Raw genomic sequence first — 18624 nt, 5'->3', positions numbered from 1 at the left:
CACTTTAATTCCTTCTTAATCTGTTGCATCTATAACTAGTTACATCACAACATTTGCACATATAAGGTCCAGACTTCCAATGAACATTTACCCAAGGACGCCAAAACTGTTTGTCAGCAGCAGCGGTTGTAGTCTATTCTGAAAACAGGTGGTGGTTTTAGGGCATTCACAGAAAAGTCGGTTTGTCAACATCTGTGGCACAAGTCAACGTTACTTTGGAGGAGTCGAATCGTGTGTGTTCTTCTCTCTCTCTCTTTCCCTCCACCCGACAACATGAGCCTTCATTCAGTGCATGTGGATCCTCTCATCTTTCTACATGAAAACATGGAGCACAAGGTAGTGATGTGCAGATCAGCGGACCCGGGTTGGGTTGGTACGGGTCTGTTTCTATTTCTATGATACAGTCCCATCTCCATTCATCAGATCTGTCTTCCTGGTCCTGGGCCCAAGTATACTCTCCATAATCAGCCACTCTCTCACTTCCGGCTCCGTCCCTGATTAGTTTAAAATTGCCAGTGTCCAAGCCCTTCTCAAAAACCCACCCTTGATCCAACCACAGAACTACAGACCAATCTCCAGATTACCATTCATATCCAAAATCCTAGAAAAAATGGTTACAGATCAACTTCTCAACTTAGTTGAAGGTAATAAAATATTTGACAAATTTCAGTCTGGTTTCCGTCACAAACATAGCACTGAGACCGCACTACTGAAAGTAACAAACGACATCCTGATGCACGCAGACAGCGGTGAACATTCCATTCTCATGTTGCTGGACCTAACAGCAGCCTTCCACACCACTGACCATGAAATCCTCTGAGACAGACTCCAGAACTGGGCTGGTACCACTGGTACAGCACTGAACTGGTTCCATTCACACACTTCAACATTCACATCAACAACCACGTAACCTCCTGTGTGGAGTGCCTCAGGGCTCAGTACTCGGCCCTGTCCTGTTCTCCCTGTACATGCTACCCCTTGGTCAACTGCTCAGCCAGTTCCATGACATATCCTATCGCTGTTATGCCGATGACATCCAAATCTACATCTCCACAGAAATCAACAACCTTAATCAACTCTCCCCCCTCCATGTTTAGCTGCCATTAAAGACTGGATGTCCCACAGTTTCCTTCACCTAAACCCTAGTAAAACAGAAATTCTCATAATGGGACCAGACCCCTTCTCCACTTCAGTTGGACAGTTTACTGGTTCCTCCACTCCAACATCACACCCACTGTTCAAACCCTTGGTATCATCTTTGACCAACATCTATCTGTCTAACACCAGGTCACTAAGCTGGTCCAGTCCTGTTTCCTCCAACTCACAAATATCACCAAAATCAGACCCATCCTCTCCCCTTCTGACCTCCAGCTCCTCACCCACACCTTCATTTTCTCCTGTCTAGACTACTGACACTCACTCTTCACCTCCTCAGACAGTCCTCCCTTCATCGTCTACAGTTCGTTCAGGTTGTGAACACACACCAGTCATCAGTCCCACATCACTCCAGTTCTCACATCCCTACACTGGCTTCCAATAAAATTCTGCATCCACTTCAAAATACTCCTAATGACTTTTAAAGCCCTGCACAACCTCGGCCCCAGTTCCATTTCTGACCTCCTAATTTCCTCCTCACCCTACGACCACTCTGTTCATCAAACCTTCACCTCCTATCCATCCCCCGCTCCAACTTCTCAACTAAAGGTGACTGTGCTTTTGCAGTTCTGGTCCAACCCTCTGGAATAGTCTTCCCCAGTTCATCAGATCATCAGATTCTATAGACACCTTCAAGCAACTCTGAAAAACTCACTTTTAGAAACAAGCATTTCATTCAATCAGGACAGTGTAGTGTGTGTGTGTGTGTGTGTGGTGTGTGTGTGTGTGGGGGGGGGGGGGTGTTTCCATCTATATTGTGTCTGTTTTGGTGTATTCAGTGCTGGTTGTGGGTCTGTCTTAGGGGTTGTTTGGGACATATGTGTCCATGGGTTCGTTCAGTGTGTGTTGCTTGTGCCAGAAAGTTTGTCTCTACATGTTGAAACTGTTTTCTTATTCTTGTCTTTCCTATTTGTTCTTATCTACTCTTCTTTATGTGAAGCACTTGGTAACATGTTGATTTAAAAAGTAATATGAATAAAGCTTTACTTACTATTTGCGGGGCAGGTCAAATAATTCCACAAAAGCTGTATGAAAAAAACAAAAAAAAAAAAACCCCGACCAGTAAAATACTATCATACTATCCTAGAAATAAGGATTTTTTCTTTATTTTTGTGTAAAAAAAAAAAAAAAAAGTAAAATTACATGAAAATATTCACATGTACAAACTATACTTTTACAAAAAATGTGAATAGCCTCAACAAATATGACTGTTAGTACAGCTTCTGGCTGCACATAGAATGGACTTTACAGAGGTCAAAGGTCACACCCGCTCTGTCTGTGTGTGTGATCTGTGATGAGCCTGAGCAGCGCTGATGGGAGGCCTCCGTTTGTTCAACATCTCCTTCCTGGACATTAGCCACGTACGCCAGCCCACACATAATTGAATCAATTACAATGACACTGTCTCCCTCGTGTTTCAGTCACAAAACAAGCGGAACAGAGCATTCCAGTGAGACTGGAACCCAGTTAGACCCCTCTGTGGAACACCTCGCTCAGTGAGGAAAAAAAAAATATATATATAATATATATCAAACACTTATAATTATTGTGTTTATCTGTGGAGCAGCTGGGGTTTGTTCTGTTGCTATTGTTGGAAATAGGAGAGGACATGGAGTGTGTGTGTGTGTGTGTGTGTGTGTGTGTGTGTGTTGCTGCAGGGCATCCAGCCAGCCTTGGTCTATTTGAAGGGATGGTGCATTAGCTGAGGAGGTGATGGTGTTGATGATGCAGTGCAGTAGATATGGGGGGGGGGGGGGGGGGGGGGGGGGCAGCTCTTGGCTTCCAGTCAGACAGGAGTGGGTCCTCACTTACACAATGTTCCAGTCCATTTGTCTGTGGAGCAAAAACTACAGCAGCCATCCTGTCTGACAATGACAGGTGTTCTCTTCTGGCTTTTTAAAGGTTTTGTTCAAACTGCAATTGACTGTTTGTTAGGGGGGAATTGTTAGGAATTTAACGATTCTGATTCCATTATCGACTTTGCTTATCGATCTGATTCTTATCGATTCTCATTGGCTGAGGGAATGAAAGAGTACAAACAGGTGTGTTTGCATTAACTGTTTTTATATTTCCATCTGCACAGAAAATAGAACATGTACAGTATGAACAAATAATAAGAATAAGAACAGATGATGCATGGCCCAGTTTGGGGGGGGGGGGGCAGGGTGGCGGCAGCATGCAGTGACAGTGAAACTCCAGACTCTTTACTAACTCCTCTATTGCCACATGTCCACTACATGGAACCGGTTTGACTCTGCTCATCTCCCGTTGTTGTGCGCCTCATTTCCTTTCCCCTGCCTTCGCAAACTTGTATTTGGGTACGACGTTTGTTGCCCACACCAGAACCAGAACTGGGCCCAGCGTTCACTCTGCTGCTACATTCACAAGTGTCGCTGAGTAGAGAATCAAATACGTGACATTCCTGTAAATGAGTCACATGTGGACGAATGTTTGAGCAGACTGGAGGGATTCCACCTTTAGAAGAAATGGAAGCTTTGACAGAGTTCAGCTGGACCTGGTGTGGTCTGTTTAGACCTGGTATGGTCTGTTTAGACCTGGTGTGGTCTGTTTAGACCTGGTATGGTCTGTTTAGACTGGTGTGGTCTGTTTAGACCTGGTGTGGTCTGTTTAGACCTGGTATGGTCTGTTTAGACCTGTGTGGTCTGTAGACTGGTGTGGTCTGTTTAGACCTGGTATGGTCTGTTTGGACCTGTATGGTCTGTTTAGACCGGTGTGGTCTGTTTGGACCGGTATGGTCTGTTTAGACCTGGTGTGGTCTGTTTGGACCTGGTGTGGTGTTTGGACCCGGTGTGGTCTGTTTGGACCGGTGTGGTCTGTTTGGACCCGGTGTGGTCTGTTTGGACCCGGTGTGGTCTGTTTGGACCGGTGTGGTCTGTTTAGACCCGGTGTGGTCTGTTTGGACCCGGGTGGTCTGTTTGGACCCGGCGTGGTCTGTTTAGACCCGGTGTGGTCTGTTTGGACCCGGTGTGGTCTGTTTGGACCCGGTGTGGTCTGTTTAGACCTGGTGTGGTCTGTTTGGACCGGTGTGGTCTGTTTGGACCCGGTGTGGTCTGTTTAGACCCAGTGTGGTCTGTTTGGACCCGTGTGGTCTGTTTGGACCCGGGTGGTCTGTTTGGACCCGGTGTGGTCTGTTTAGACCCTGTGTGGTCTGTTTAGATCGTTTCTGCCTCAACACCATGTTGGATGCGTTCCAACCAAAACAATGCAGCGTACGCGTGACATCATCGCGTATGCGCAACGAAGGCGGAATCGATAAGCAGAATCATTAAACAGACAGGATAACGATTCCAAGGAATCGAGCTACTGGGAGCCGGTTCTCAAAAAGAACCGGTTCTCGACTCCCATCCCTACTATTAGTTGAGTTATTCCTTGAAACTTCACATTTCTGTCTGTGGTTGCACTGGTGTTTCTTGAATATACCATGAGAACATTATTCTGTAAGTGACTTCACTGTTTGTACAGAGAAGCTGAAACACTGAGCACTCCTAGACTGTGATGGAGTTTGGACTGTGGATGGTCATTATAGCTGTCAGTCATGCTCAGTCAAGCTCATTTTCACTCCCAAGTCGACACATTCTGCTCTGTGGTCATCCCCCCTTAGTTCCATTTCCAGACTTGCTGTTGTTCGTTAGATGTCAGACATTATCAGGGTGGTCCAGGTGATACTTCTGAGCACACACCTCAGTAGGAGGTTGTTCTAGTGGAGTGTTGGGCTCATGTCCTGTTCAGTCCTGTGTTTAGTCATATATTTAGTTCTATCATCTTTAAGTCAGACCTTCCTTTTTACCCTCAGCCTAACCAAGGGGTTTTTCTGCCTAAACCCAGAGACAGCTGTGAAAACAGCCTGATTTAAGTGATGATACTGTAACACCAAACAGCACCACATGGTGGCGCCACCATTTGTCATGTGTTTGACTCTTGTGTTTGACTGTTGTGTTTGAATATTGTGTACTACAGTTGAGGGAGAATGCAGAGAATGTTCAACATCTCTGGTACTGAGTAAATATATGTATATACGGGTGTGATTTGTGTGTTGACTAGTTTTTACATTCCTACTTCAGCTGAATAAATTTCATCCTTGGGGGGGGGGGGGGGGGGGGGAGCCCTCACACTAGAAAACCCTCGGCCTGACTTATGAAAATTTTCTAAATATTGACTTTCACTGATATGTTGATGTGCAATACATCAAATGTTTGAGACTGTGAATTAATACAGGAATTGGTTTGTGCAACAGTTGAATAAACTGGAATTCCATATTTATGTAAAACAGTCCATACAGTGGTAAAGAATGAATGTAAATGAACCATAAGTGTAAGAGAAATAAATATAAAATGACAAACAACTGAAACTGTTGAGATCCTTAGCATGTTTAAGAGATCATGTGAGCTGGTGTCATGCCTTTAACAGTGAATAAGAAATAAATGTGGACGACAGAATCCATAAAGTGGGATACATGTAATAAAGATGTGTCATATTGAGGTCTGATTATGATTTATTTAAGAGAAAACATGTCTAGGAAGTGTAAAGGATGTGTTTCAAGTTATTATACAGATATTTGTATTTATTTATCTATTTATTTTGTTTATTTTATTGTATTTTTTTGTCTGTAATTTGGCGCCCCCTCCAGCAGATGGCGTCCTAGTCAGCCGCCTGGGTCGCCTATCCCTAATGCCGGGCCGGACTCTAACATTACATCATTAACATTCACGTTAACATTAAGGTTATTTTCACAGGCTTGAACAAAATATTCTTGAAAGTTCTTCTTGTTTCGTTACATTTCTCTCACCCATTCTTCCACTCTATCGTGTCTCCACAGGAAGTTGAGACTCCAGTGTTCTTTTTTCCAAATGATTCCAAATGATGGTTCATAGAAGCATTTTCATTCATCTCTCTTTTTTCTTAACCATGCTGTGCACTGTCATGTCGATTTGGGTTTGCTTGAGTGTGGTGCGAGTGTGCGCAAATATCTGCAGGATGTATACGTCCGACTCCAGCTGACTCTGTGGGGGCCTGCCCCCTAGTGGCCTGACTTATCAGTGCATGGCAAAGATTTGGATAGACGGACAGGATGACCAACTGATGACAATACCCTGTGGCCAGTGTGGCCGAGGGTAAAAACTAGTAGAAATAACAGGCAGGTTGTGACTGAGTTTTTTTACACCTATAACCTATATTGCTGGCACTAACTTTGACCTGAACCAAACTGTCGGCACTCTTGGAATTCGCGAACATCCCCATGCACATTTGTTTATTTTGTTTGTTTATTTATTTTGAATTAGCATTAAAACTAAACAACAAAAGGATTAAAGTCCAACATTCAAAAGGATAAATAAATACATAATACATTGTATACCTTACCCATCTCTATCTGTATTTTCCAGTTTGATCCATGTCCCTTAAGGATCATTTATGGTCACTTTATGTATGAAAATAGGTACGTCCATTTCTAATGTTGTTTTATGTCACTGCCTTCATACTTCTCTGCGTTGTCAATCAATCCACCAGAGGCGCCGCTCTTAATTACCATACTGGCCAAATACCATGAAGAAGAGTAAAGTTTTTAATAATAATAAGAAGAAAATCAATAGTAACAAACATGGTGACGACAGACGAGGTTTTACCAATGTGGAAACTAATGCTGATACTGAGAAGAGTCATTGTCATAAATGTGTCTTGTTTTTCACTAAATCACAGTCCCTCTTAGAAAAATCCCACTATTTATGGAAATTACTGTCTTCAAATTTCAACACTACCTCCAGGTGGTACTGCTCTGTATTCTCCATCTGGGTTTGCATCCACAAGCTCCCAGAAAATGGACAGAATTAAGAACGGCATGTACACTGAAGACGGACAGAACACTCCATCCATAAGCGTCTACGTTTTTAAGGTAGAGCAAAAAGAGCCCTTAGTCTGGCACAGAATGGGTGACATTGTTGTGGGGTAGGGTCAGTGTTAGGGTCAGTGTTAGGGTCAGTGTTAGGGTCAGTGTTAGCGGTTGGACTCACGGCACTGCTTGGGTCGATGCGAGGCCTCTCCATGGCAATGGTGATGCAGTTGAGGAAGATAATGACCAACACCACGTGGTCAAACATCTTGTGTGTGATGATCTTATTGCACGTGATGCGAAACCTGTCAAAGAAAGACACATTCACTGACACTGACAAGAGTAGAGATGGAGGTGGAGATGGAAGCGAGATCAAACACATTATACAGGGTCTGCATGTGACGTCAGCGCTAGCGGAAGTCACCGTGGCTCCGCCCACTGAGTGTCAGAAAGAGGAGATGAGTGACAGCGATGGCTTCAATCCTGTCTAAACTGAAGAACAATATTGAATCCAAAATGAAGCAGAGCTGTTGTTGGTTGATTGTATTTTCAGGTTCTTAAAGCAGTGGGAGCTATCGTTTACAGACACCCAAAGACAGAAAAGAGAAGGAGATGGATCCACAAATCCAGGAAACCAAACCTAGATCTGTGGATCCTGTTTGGGGTCAGCTAACATTCACTGATGCTGTATTTTTGGGTCCAATCAGACCTGAAATGACCTATTGTTTTGGCTAACGGTCCTTCTTAGTGCAGCTCCTGGTTTCATGATGAGATCTTTCCTGGTTTTGTCTCATTTTGTGATTGTGAACCTTGTGCTCCTACATGATTAGTAAACGAACTGAAACTGAGGCCAACCTAGTTTTACAAATACGGAGGAACTGGAGAATAAAGCTACGACGGAGTATTAGGACCACAGAAGAAAAGAAAAACACTGGGCACTACCAGAAGAAAGTCAGAAAATATGGAGATAAAACCTGGAATTTAATGAGAATAAAGTCATAGTTATAAAAAAAAAAAACAACTCATAATTTAACAAAAATGTCATTGGTTTATGAGATTAAAGTCGTCATTCTGACAAGAAAACCATAATATTACCAGAATAATGTGTTAATTTAAACCAGGTGGTGTAAATCTGCTAATTTCCCAGAATGCAGTGGTGCCCTGCTGGTCCACAGCAGTAGTATCTGTGTTGGATAAAGGACTGGATCTGAACTAGACTCAGGAAATCTGCTCAGTCCCAGTAGATCATGCATAGATTCACTGGGGTCAGTCCACGACCTACTGGAAATGACCTTTGGATCAGCTGGTTCTGGGCCCTAGTTTTAGACCCTTTGGATCAGATGGTTCTGGGCCCTAGTTTTAGCCTTTGGATCAGCTGGTTCTGGTCCTAGTTTTGGAGCCTTTGGATCAGCTGGTTCTGGGCCATAGTTTTAGACCCTTTGGATCAGCTGGTTCTGGTCCTAGTTTTGGAGCCTTTGGGTCAGCTGGTTCTGGGCCCTAGTTTTGGAGCCTTTGGATCAGCTGGTTCTGGGCCCTAGTTTTGGAGCCTTTGGATCAGCTGGTTCTGGGCCCTAGTTTTGGAGCCTTTGGATCAGCTGGTTCTGGGCTAGTTTTAGACCCTTTGGATCAGCTGGTTCTGGACCCTAGTTTAGACCCTTTGGATCAGCTGGTTCTGGTCCTAGTTTTGGAGCCTTTGGATCAGCTGGTTCTGGGCCTAGTTTTAGACCCTTTGGATCAGCTGGTTCTGGCCTAGTTTTGGAGCCTTTGGTCAGCTGGTTCTGGGCCCTAGTTTTGGAGCCTTTGGATCAGCTGGTTCTGGGCCCTAGTTTTGGAGCCTTTGGATCAGCTGGTTCTGGTCCTAGTTTTGGAGCCTTTGGATCAGCTGGTTCTGGTCCTAGTTTTGGAGCCTTTGGATCAGCTGGTTCTGGTCCTAGTTTTGGAGCCTTTGGATCAGCTGGTTCTGGGCCCTAGTTTTAGACCCTTTGGATCAGCTGGTTCTGGTTAGTTTTGGAGCCTTTGGTCAGCTGGTTCTGGGCCCTAGTTTGGAGCTTTGGATCAGCTGGTTCTGGGCCCTAGTTTTAGACCCTTTGGATCAGCTGGTTCTGGGCCCTAGTTTTGGAGCCTTTGGATCAGCTGGTTCTGGGCCCTAGTTTTGGAGCCTTTGGATCAGCTGGTTCTGGGCTCTAGTTTTAGACCTTTGGATCAGCTGGTTCTGGCCCTAGTTTTGGAGCCTTTGGATCAGCTGGTTCTGGCCTAGTTTTGGACCCTTTGGATCAGCTGGTTCGGGCCCTAGTTTTGGAGCCTTTGGATCAGCTGGTTCTGGGCCCTAGTTTTAGACCCTTTGGATCAGCTGGTTCTGGGCCCTAGTTTTGGACCCTTTGGATCAGCTGGTTCTGGGCCCTAGTTTTAGACCCTTTGGATCAGCTGGTTCTGGTCCTAGTTTTGGAGCCTTTGGATCAGCTGGTTCTGGTCCTAGTTTTGGAGCCTTTGGATCAGCTGGTTCTGGGCCTAGTTTTAGACCCTTTGGATCAGCTGGTTCTGGTCCTAGTTTTGGAGCCTTTGGATCAGCTGGTTCTGGGCCCTAGTTTTGGAGCCTTTGGATCAGCTGGTTCTGGGCCCTAGTTTTGGACCTTTGGATCAGCTGGTTCTGGGCCCTAGTTTTGGAGCCTTTGGATCAGCTGGTTCTGGGCCCTAGTTTTGGAGCCTTTGGATCAGCTGGTTCTGGGCTCTAGTTTTAGACCCTTTGGATCAGCTGGTTCTGGCCCTAGTTTTGGAGCCTTTGGATCAGCTGGTTCTGGCCCTAGTTTTGGACCCTTTGGATCAGCTGGTTCTGGGCCCTAGTTTTGAGCCTTTGGATCAGCTGGTTCGGGCCCTAGTTTTAGACCCTTTGGATCAGCTGGTTCTGGGCCCTAGTTTGGAGCCTTTGGATCAGCTGGTTCTGGGCCCTAGTTTTAGACCCTTTGGATCAGCTGGTTCTGGGCCCTAGTTTTGGACCTTTGGATCAGCTGGTTCTGGGCCCTAGTTTTAGACCCTTTGGATCAGCTGGTTCTGGCCTAGTTTTGGAGCCTTTGGATCAGCTGGTTCTGGTCTAGTTTTGGAGCCTTTGGATCAGCTGGTTCTGGGCCTAGTTTTAGACCCTTTGGATCAGCTGGTTCTGGTCCTAGTTTTGGAGCCTTTGGATCAGCTGGTTCTGGGCCTAGTTTGGAGCCTTTGGATCAGCTGGTTCTGGGCCCTTTTTAGACCCTTTGGATCAGCTGGTTCTGGGCCCTAGTTTTGGAGCCTTTGGATCAGCTGGTTCGGGGCCCTAGTTTTGGAGCCTTTGGATCAGCTGGTTCTGGGCCCTAGTTTTAGACCCTTTGGATCAGCTGGTTCTGGGCCCTAGTTTTGGAGCCTTTGGATCAGCTGGTTCTGGGTCCTAGTTTTGGACCCTTTGGATCAGCTGGTTCTGGGCCCTAGTTTGGAGCCTTTGGATCAGCTGGTTCTGGGCCCTAGTTTTAGACCCTTTGGATCAGCTGGTTCTGGGCCCTAGTTTTGGAGCCTTTGGATCAGCTGGTTCTGGGCCCTAGTTTTAGACCCTTTGGATCAGCTGGTTCTGGTCCTAGTTTTGGAGCCTTTGGATCAGCTGGTTCTGGGCCTAGTTTTGGACCCTTTGGATCAGCTGGTTCTGGTCCTAGTTTTGGAGCCTTTGGATCAGCTGGTTCTGGGCCCTAGTTTTGGAGCCTTTGGATCAGCTGGTTCGGCCCTAGTTTTGGAGCCTTTGGATCAGCTGGTTCTGGGCCCTAGTTTTGGACCCTTTGGATCAGCTGGTTCTGGGCCTAGTTTTGGAGCCTTTGGATCAGCTGGTTCTGGGCCCTAGTTTTAGACTTTGGATCAGCTGGTTCTGGGCCTAGTTTTGGAGCCTTTGGATCAGCTGGTTCTGGGCCTAGTTTTGGACCCTTTGGATCAGCTGGTTCTGGCCCTAGTTTTGGAGCCTTTGGATCAGCTGGTTCTGGGCCTAGTTTTGGAGCCTTTGGATCAGCTGGTTCTGGGCCCTAGTTTTGGACCCTTTGGATCAGCTGGTTCTGGGCCCTAGTTTTGGACCCTTTGGATCAGCTGGTTCTGGTCCTAGTTTGGAGCCTTTGGATCAGCTGGTTCTGGGCCCTAGTTTTAGACCCTTTGGATCAGCTGGTTCTGTTCCTAGTTTTGGAGCCTTTGGATCAGCTGGTTCTGGGCCCTAGTTTTAGACCCTTTGGACCAGCTGGTTCTGGTCCTAGTTTTGGAGCCTTTGGATCAGCTGGTTCTGGGCCCTAGTTTTGGACCCTTTGGATCAGCTGGTTCTGGTCCTAGTTTTGGGCCTTTGGATCAGCTGGTTCTGGGCCTAGTTTTGGAGCCTTTGGATCAGCTGGTTCTGGGCCCTAGTTTTAGACCCTTTGGATCAGCTGGTTCTGGTCCTAGTTTTGGAGCCTTTGGATCAGCTGGTTCTGGGCCCTAGTTTTGGACCTTTGGATCAGCTGGTTCTGGTCCTAGTTTTGGAGCCTTTGGATCAGCTGGTTCTGGGCCCTAGTTTTGGACCCTTTGGATCAGCTGGTTCTGGTCCTAGTTTTGGAGCCTTTGGATCAGCTGGTTCTGGGCCCTAGTTTTAGACCCTTTGGATCAGCTGGTTCTGGTCCTAGTTTTGGAGCCTTTGGATCAGCTGGTTCTGGGTCCTAGTTTTGGAGCCTTTGGATCAGCTGGTTCTGGGTCCTAGTTTTAGACCCTTTGGATCAGCTGGTTCTGGGCCCTAGTTTTGGAGCCTTTGGATCAGCTGGTTCTGGGCCTAGTTTTAGACCCTTTGGATCAGCTGGTTCTGGTCCTAGTTTTGGAGCCTTTGGATCAGCTGGTTCTGGGCCCTAGTTTGGAGCCTTTGGATCAGCTGGTTCTGGGCCCTAGTTTTAGACCCTTTGGATCAGCTGGTTCTGGGCCCTAGTTTTGGAGCCTTTGGATCAGCTGGTTCTGGGCCCTAGTTTTGGAGCCTTTGGATCAGCTGGTTCTGGGCTCTAGTTTTAGACCATTTGGATCAGCTGGTTCTGGGCCCTAGTTTTGGCCTTTGGATCAGCTGGTTCTGGCCCTAGTTTTGGAGCCTTTGGATCAGCTGGTTCTGGGCCCTAGTTTTGGACCCTTTGGATCAGCTGGTTCTGGGCCCGTTTTGGAGCCTTTGGATCAGCTGGTTCTGGGCCCTAGTTTTGGACCCTTTGGATCAGCTGGTTCTGGTCCTAGTTTTGGAGCCTTTGGATCAGCTGGTTCTGGGCCTAGTTTTGGACCCTTTGGATCAGCTGGTTCTGGTCCTAGTTTTGGAGCCTTTGGATCAGCTGGTTCTGGGCCCTAGTTTTGGAGCCTTTGGATCAGCTGGTTCTGGGCCTAGTTTTGGACCCTTTGGATCAGCTGGTTCTGGGTCCTAGTTTTGGAGCCTTTGGATCAGCTGGTTCTGGGCCCTAGTTTTGGAGCCTTTGGATCAGCTGGTTCTGGGCCCTAGTTTTGGACCCTTTGGATCAGCTGGTTCTGGGCCTAGTTTTGGAGCCTTTGGATCAGCTGGTTCTGGGCCCTAGTTTTGGACCCTTTGGATCAGCTGGTTCTGGTCCTAGTTTTGGAGCCTTTGGATCAGCTGGTTCTGGGCCCTAGTTTTGACCCTTTGGATCAGCTGGTTCTGGTCCTAGTTTTGGAGCCTTTGGATCAGCTGGTTCTGGGCCCTAGTTTTAGACCCTTTGGATCAGCTGGTTGTGGTCCTAGTTTTGGAGCCTTTGGATCAGCTGGTTCTGGGCCTAGTTTTGGAGCCTTTGGATCAGCTGGTTCGGGCCCTAGTTTTAGACCCTTTGGATCAGCTGGTTCTGGGCCCTAGTTTTGGAGCCTTTGGATCAGCTGGTTCTGGTCCTAGTTTTGGAGCCTTTGGATCAGCTGGTTCTGGGCCCTAGTTTTGGACCCTTTGGATCAGCTGGTTCTGGGCCTAGTTTTGGGCCCTTTGGATCAGCTGGTTCTGGGCCCTAGTTTTGGAGCCTTTGGATCAGCTGGTTCTGGGCCCTAGTTTTGGAGCCTTTGGATCAGCTGGTTCTGGGCCCTAGTTTTGGACCCTTTGGATCAGCTGGTTCTGGTCCTAGTTTGGAGCCTTTGGATCAGCTGGTTCTGGGCCCTAGTTTTGGAGCCTTTGGATCAGCTGGTTCTGGTCCTAGTTTGGAGCCTTTGGATCAGCTGGTTCTGGGCCCTAGTTTTAGACCCTTTGGATCAGCTGGTTCTGGCCCTAGTTTTGGAGCCTTTGGATCAGCTGGTTCTGGGCCCTAGTTTTGGAGCCTTTGGATCAGCTGGTTCTGGGCCTAGTTTTGGACCCTTTGGATCAGCTGGTTCGGTCCTAGTTTTGGAGCCTTTGGATCAGCTGGTTCTGGGCCCTAGTTTTAGACCCTTTGGATCAGCTGGTTCTGGGCCCTAGTTTTGGACCTTTAGATCAGCTGGTTCTGGTCCTAGTTTTGGAGCCTTTGGATCAGCTGGTTCTGGGCCCTAGTTTTGGAGCCTTTGGATCAGTGGTTCTGGGCCCTAGTTTTGGACCCTTTGGATCAGCTGGTTCTGGTCCTAGTTTTGGAGCCTTTGGATCAGCTGGTTCTGGGCCCTAGTTTTGGAGCCTTTGGATCAGCTGGTTCTGGGCCCTAGTTTTGGACCTTTGGATCAGCTGGTTCTGGTCCTAGTTTTGGAGCCTTTGGATCAGCTGGTTCTGGGCCCTAGTTTTAGACCCTTTGGATCAGCTGGTTCTGGTCCTAGTTTTGGAGCCTTTGGATCAGCTGGTTCTGGGCCTAGTTTTAGACCCTTTGGATCAGCTGGTTCTGGTCCTAGTTTTGGAGCCTTTGGATCAGCTGGTTCTGGGCCCTAGTTTTGGAGCCTTTGGATCAGCTGGTTCTGGGCCTAGTTTTAGACCCTTTGGATCAGCTGGTTCTGGTCCTAGTTTGGAGCCTTTGGATCAGCTGGTTCTGGTCCTAGTTTTGGAGCCTTTGGATCAGCTGGTTCTGGGCCCTAGTTTTAGACCCTTTGGATCAGCTGGTTCTGGCCTAGTTTTGGACCCTTTGGATCAGCTGGTTCTGGTCCTAGTTCTGAGCCTTTGGATCAGCTGGTTCTGGGCCCTAGTTTTAGACCCTTTGGATCAGCTGGTTCTGGGCCCTCGTTTTGGAGCCTTTGGATCAGCTGGTTCTGGGCCCTAGTTTTAGACCCTTTGGATCAGCTGGTTCTGGTCCTAGTTTTGGAGCCTTGGATCAGCTGGTTCTGGGCCTAGTTTTGGACCCTTTAGATCAGCTGGTTCTGGTCCTAGTTTGGAGCCTTTGGATCAGCTGGTTCTGGGCCCTAGTTTTAGACCTTTGGATCAGCTGGTTCTGGGCCCTAGTTTTGGAGCCTTTGGATCAGCTGGTTCTGGGCCCTAGTTTTAGACCCTTTGGATCAGCTGGTTCTGGTCCTAGTTTTGGAGCCTTTGGATCAGCTGGTTCTGGGCCCTAGTTTTGGACCCTTTGGATCAGCTGGTTCTGGGCCCTAGTTTTGGACCCTTTGGATCAGCTGGTTCTGGTCCTAGTTTTGGAGCCTTTTGATCAGCTGGTTCTGGGCCCTAGTTTTAGACCCTTTGGATCAGCTGGTTCTGGTCCTAGTTTTGGAGCCTTTGGATCAGCTGGTTCTGGGCCCTAGTTTTGGAGCCTTTGGATCAGCTGGTTCTGGGTCTAGTTTTGGAGCCTTTGGATCAGCTGGTTCTGGGCTCTAGTTTTAGACCCTTTGGATCAGCTGGTTCTGGTCCTAGTTTTGGAGCCTTTGGATCAGCTGGTTCTGGCCCTAGTTTTGGAGCCTTTGGATCAGCTGGTTCTGGGCCCTAGTTTTGGACCTTTGGATCAGCTGGTTCTGGGCCCTCGTTTTGGAGCCTTTGGATCAGCTGGTTCTGGTCCTAGTTTTGGAGCCTTTGGATCAGCTGGTTCTGGGCCTAGTTTTGGACCCTTTGGATCAGCTGGTTCTGGGCCTAGTTTTGGACCCTTTGGATCAGCTGGTTCTGGTCCTAGTTTTGGAGCCTTTGGATCAGCTGGTTCTGGGCCCTAGTTTTGGACCCTTTGGATCAGCTGGTTCTGGGCCCTAGTTTTGGACCCTTTGGATCAGCTGGTTCTGGGCCTAGTTTTGGAGCCTTTGGATCAGCTGGTTCTGGGCCCTAGTTTTAGAGCCTTTGGATCAGCTGGTTCTGGTCCTAGTTTTGGAGCCTTTGGATCAGCTGGTTCTGGGCCCTAGTTTTAGACCCTTTGGATCAGCTGGTTCTGGTCCTAGTTTTGGAGCCTTTGGATCAGCTGGTTCTGGGCCCTAGTTTTGGAGCCTTTGGATCAGCTGGTTCTGGGCTCTAGTTTTAGACCCTTTGGATCAGCTGGTTCTGGTCCTAGTTTTGGAGCCTTTGGATCAGCTGGTTCTGGGCCCTAGTTTTGGACCCTTTGGATCAGCTGGTTCTGGTCCTAGTTTTGGAGCCTTTGGATCAGCTGGTTCTGGGCCTAGTTTTGGACCCTTTAGATCAGCTGGTTCTGGTCCTAGTTTTGGAGCCTTTGGATCAGCTGGTTCTGGGCCCTAGTTTTGGAGCCTTTGGATCAGCTGGTTCTGGGCCCTAGTTTTAGACCCTTTGGATCAGCTGGTTCTGGTCCTAGTTTTGGAGCCTTTGGATCAGCTGGTTCTGGGCCCTAGTTTTGGACCCTTTGGATCAGCTGGTTCTGGGCCCTAGTTTTGGACCCTTTGGATCAGCTGGTTCTGGTCCTAGTTTTGGAGCCTTTGGATCAGCTGGTTCTGGGCCCTAGTTTTAGACCCTTTGGATCAGCTGGTTCTGGTCCTAGTTTTGGAGCCTTTGGATCAGCTGGTTCTGGGCCCTAGTTTTAGACCCTTTGGATCAGCTGGTTCTGGTCTAGTTTTGGAGCCTTTGGATCAGCTGGTTCTGGGCCCTAGTTTTGGAGCCTTTGGATCAGCTGGTTCTGGGCCTAGTTTTAGACCCTTTGGATCAGCTGGTTCTGGTCCTAGTTTTGGAGCCTTTGGATCAGCTGGTTCTGGGCCCTAGTTTTGGACCCTTTGGATCAGCTGGTTCTGGGCCCTAGTTTTAGACCCTTTGGATCAGCTGGTTCTGGGCCCTAGTTTTGGAGCCTTTGGATCAGCTGGTTCTGGGTCCTAGTTTTGGAGCCTTTGGATCAGCTGGTTCTGGTCCTAGTTCTGGACCACTTGTTCTTTGGTAGCTGGTACAGATCCATGTCCAGTCCAACTGTCCTTCATTTAATTTCAGATTTCCCATGCTCCTTTGCTCTGGCTGTGTTTACTGCTATACTCCGTCATGTTGAGCAGGTTGGTTTAAGACACTCAGTCTGACTGAGAGGGGCGTGGCCTGGGGGGGGGGGGTGACGGCTGTGCAGACCCTCTATACGCTGGTTTATATTCCATCATTTCTAAGGACATTTAGTGCTTGTGGACACTTAACAAGTCATGAAAGATCTCATTCAATTGAAGAGAACTTGTCTCCCATCCAGTAAGTCTGTCATGAACCGCTGTAGAATTAGGAGTCATGAATTATGCCTGACTTTCATAAGCAGACATGAAAAGGTTCCAAGGCTTTTAGCTCATGACAACAAACAGAAAGGAGGAGGGAATGGTCATTATATATGACTGGAGGGGATTACAGTGTGCATCGAACCCACTGTGATGCCTTACATGGGTGGAAGTGCACATGAGGAGGACTGTGCTCAGGGCTGGTGGTTTTCTTTAGTGGTGCCGGTGCCGTTGGGTCAACACTCACTGGGTCTGTGTGAAGCCACTGACTGCTGAACCTTATTCATACAGAACAGAGGCTGGCACCGCTACAGCCTCTATCATACCTGGACACCATGTATTCAAGCACCCCCCACCCCCCAACTTCAAATTCACACAGTAGCTCTGGACACCACACGAGAAAAAAGTTCTGCATGAATGATGTCAAAACTTCAATAAAGAAATCCAAAGTGTCCCTGGGGGGGGGCCTAGCCGTTCTTACAGAGTATAGAATAACCTGCAGATCTGATTAACCTGATCAATTATTAGAGCACAGGGGTCCAACATGCAGCCCAGGGGCCACATCTGGTCCACCGAACAGCCCAATCCGGCCTGTGAGATGAATTTGTGAAATGCAAAATTTACACTGAAGATAGTACCGATCAGTGGTGTCAAAATCATTTGAGTTCAGGTTCCACATACAGACACATACTGTATGATCTAAAGTGGGTCAGAGCAGTAAAATACTGTCAGAATAACCTATAAATAATGACAACCGCAAATTTTCTCCTTGTTTTAGTGTAAAAAAGTAAAATTACATGAAAATATTTACATCAACAAACTTTCCTTTTTCAAAAACATGTGAATAACCTGAACAAATATGAACAATCTGAAATGTTTTAAGAGAAGTAAATGCAATTTGACCAACATTCTGCTTGTTATTAAATGTTTTGTGTATTTGTAATTGTAATGTAAGTTGAAACACATGCGTAAATAAACTGATAAACTGAGCCATAACATTGTTAAGATTACATTTGTTTTTCTTAAGACATTTGAAGTTGTTCATGTTATTCAGATTTTTAAGGAAATTTTGTAGATGCACATTATCATAATTTAATTTTTCTTTTTTCACTGTTATTATTTTCCTGGTCATATTGGGTTGAATGTGGAACTGAACTATCATGGGTCTGACAGCCCTGCACTAGAAAAACCAATGGAATGAATTCATTGATCAGACTGACTCCACTGGAAGTAGCATCAGTCAGGCTGAGGTCTGGTTCAACCCAGAGGAGGGTCTGTGTGTCTGTCTGAGGGCGTGTCAGATCGTCTGTGCACGAGGGGATGATATCTTACATGTGTGGATGCCAGATCTCATGCAAGGATTGGACCAGCCAGCCGGACCATAAAAGTGAGGCAGCCGGGCCGGTCCAGGGTCACAGTTCTTCTACTCCCAACCTCGTCTTCACTTATTACTTTGTTCCTGGATGCAGCCGTAGAGGTGGGCTGCCCATTTATTTCACCTTGTTTTCTCATGTTTTATTAGTGCTGGCAGAAATTTTTAATCACAATTAATCGCATGGATTTCTGCAATTAATCATGATTAATCGCATAGTTATGGGGGGGGTTTGCCTCAACAGCGTGTATTTCCTTTCAGTGATATTTCAGACTGCAGTACTCCGCTGATAAAAATAATTCCACATGTCAGTGCTTCCAAACACCTGTGTCCTTCTCCCCCCCACCATCTGAAGACATTTAAATGAAAATGTCCATGGAACAGACCGCTACTGTTACACATGTTTATGTCCACACATGTTTATTTACACTTGTGAGTGATTGACAGGAGTCTTAGTCCACTAATCAGTACTAATACTAATAAGCCCAATAATATGTGATGTTCAGTTGTTCAAAGTAAACAAAGGGGGCCCTCTAGTGGTGGGAATAAGTGTCACTAACGTATGTTTTGTCCTTGCGGTGTTCCCGTAGTCAGTTCAGACATAAGAAGGAACTAACAGACACGTTTCTTTCACTCTGTTTGTATGGCCCCAAAAACGTTTGCCTGTGAGTATTTTCTGTTCAGTTGTTGTCAGAATGAATAGTATCAAATATCTCTGATG

The 18624-nt window shown here is 46.9% G+C and overlaps 1 protein-coding gene across 1 annotated transcript in view; it reads right to left on the bottom strand.

The window, feature by feature from the left end:
• Nucleotides 1-18624, bottom strand: part of LOC115439497 (voltage-dependent T-type calcium channel subunit alpha-1G-like) — a 65579-nt gene that overhangs the window by 44930 nt on the left and 2025 nt on the right. The window contains exon 3 of the mRNA XM_030163311.1: nt 7182-7305. Within this exon, the coding sequence (XP_030019171.1) occupies nt 7182-7305 (124 nt within the window). The remainder of the gene's footprint in view (nt 1-7181; nt 7306-18624) is intronic.

Source organism: Sphaeramia orbicularis, chromosome 19, assembly GCF_902148855.1.
Source record: "Sphaeramia orbicularis chromosome 19, fSphaOr1.1, whole genome shotgun sequence".
NCBI lineage: Eukaryota > Metazoa > Chordata > Actinopteri > Kurtiformes > Apogonidae > Sphaeramia > Sphaeramia orbicularis.
The sequence above is the reverse complement of the archived record's forward strand: the minus strand, read 5'-3'. Positions and strand labels throughout refer to the sequence as shown.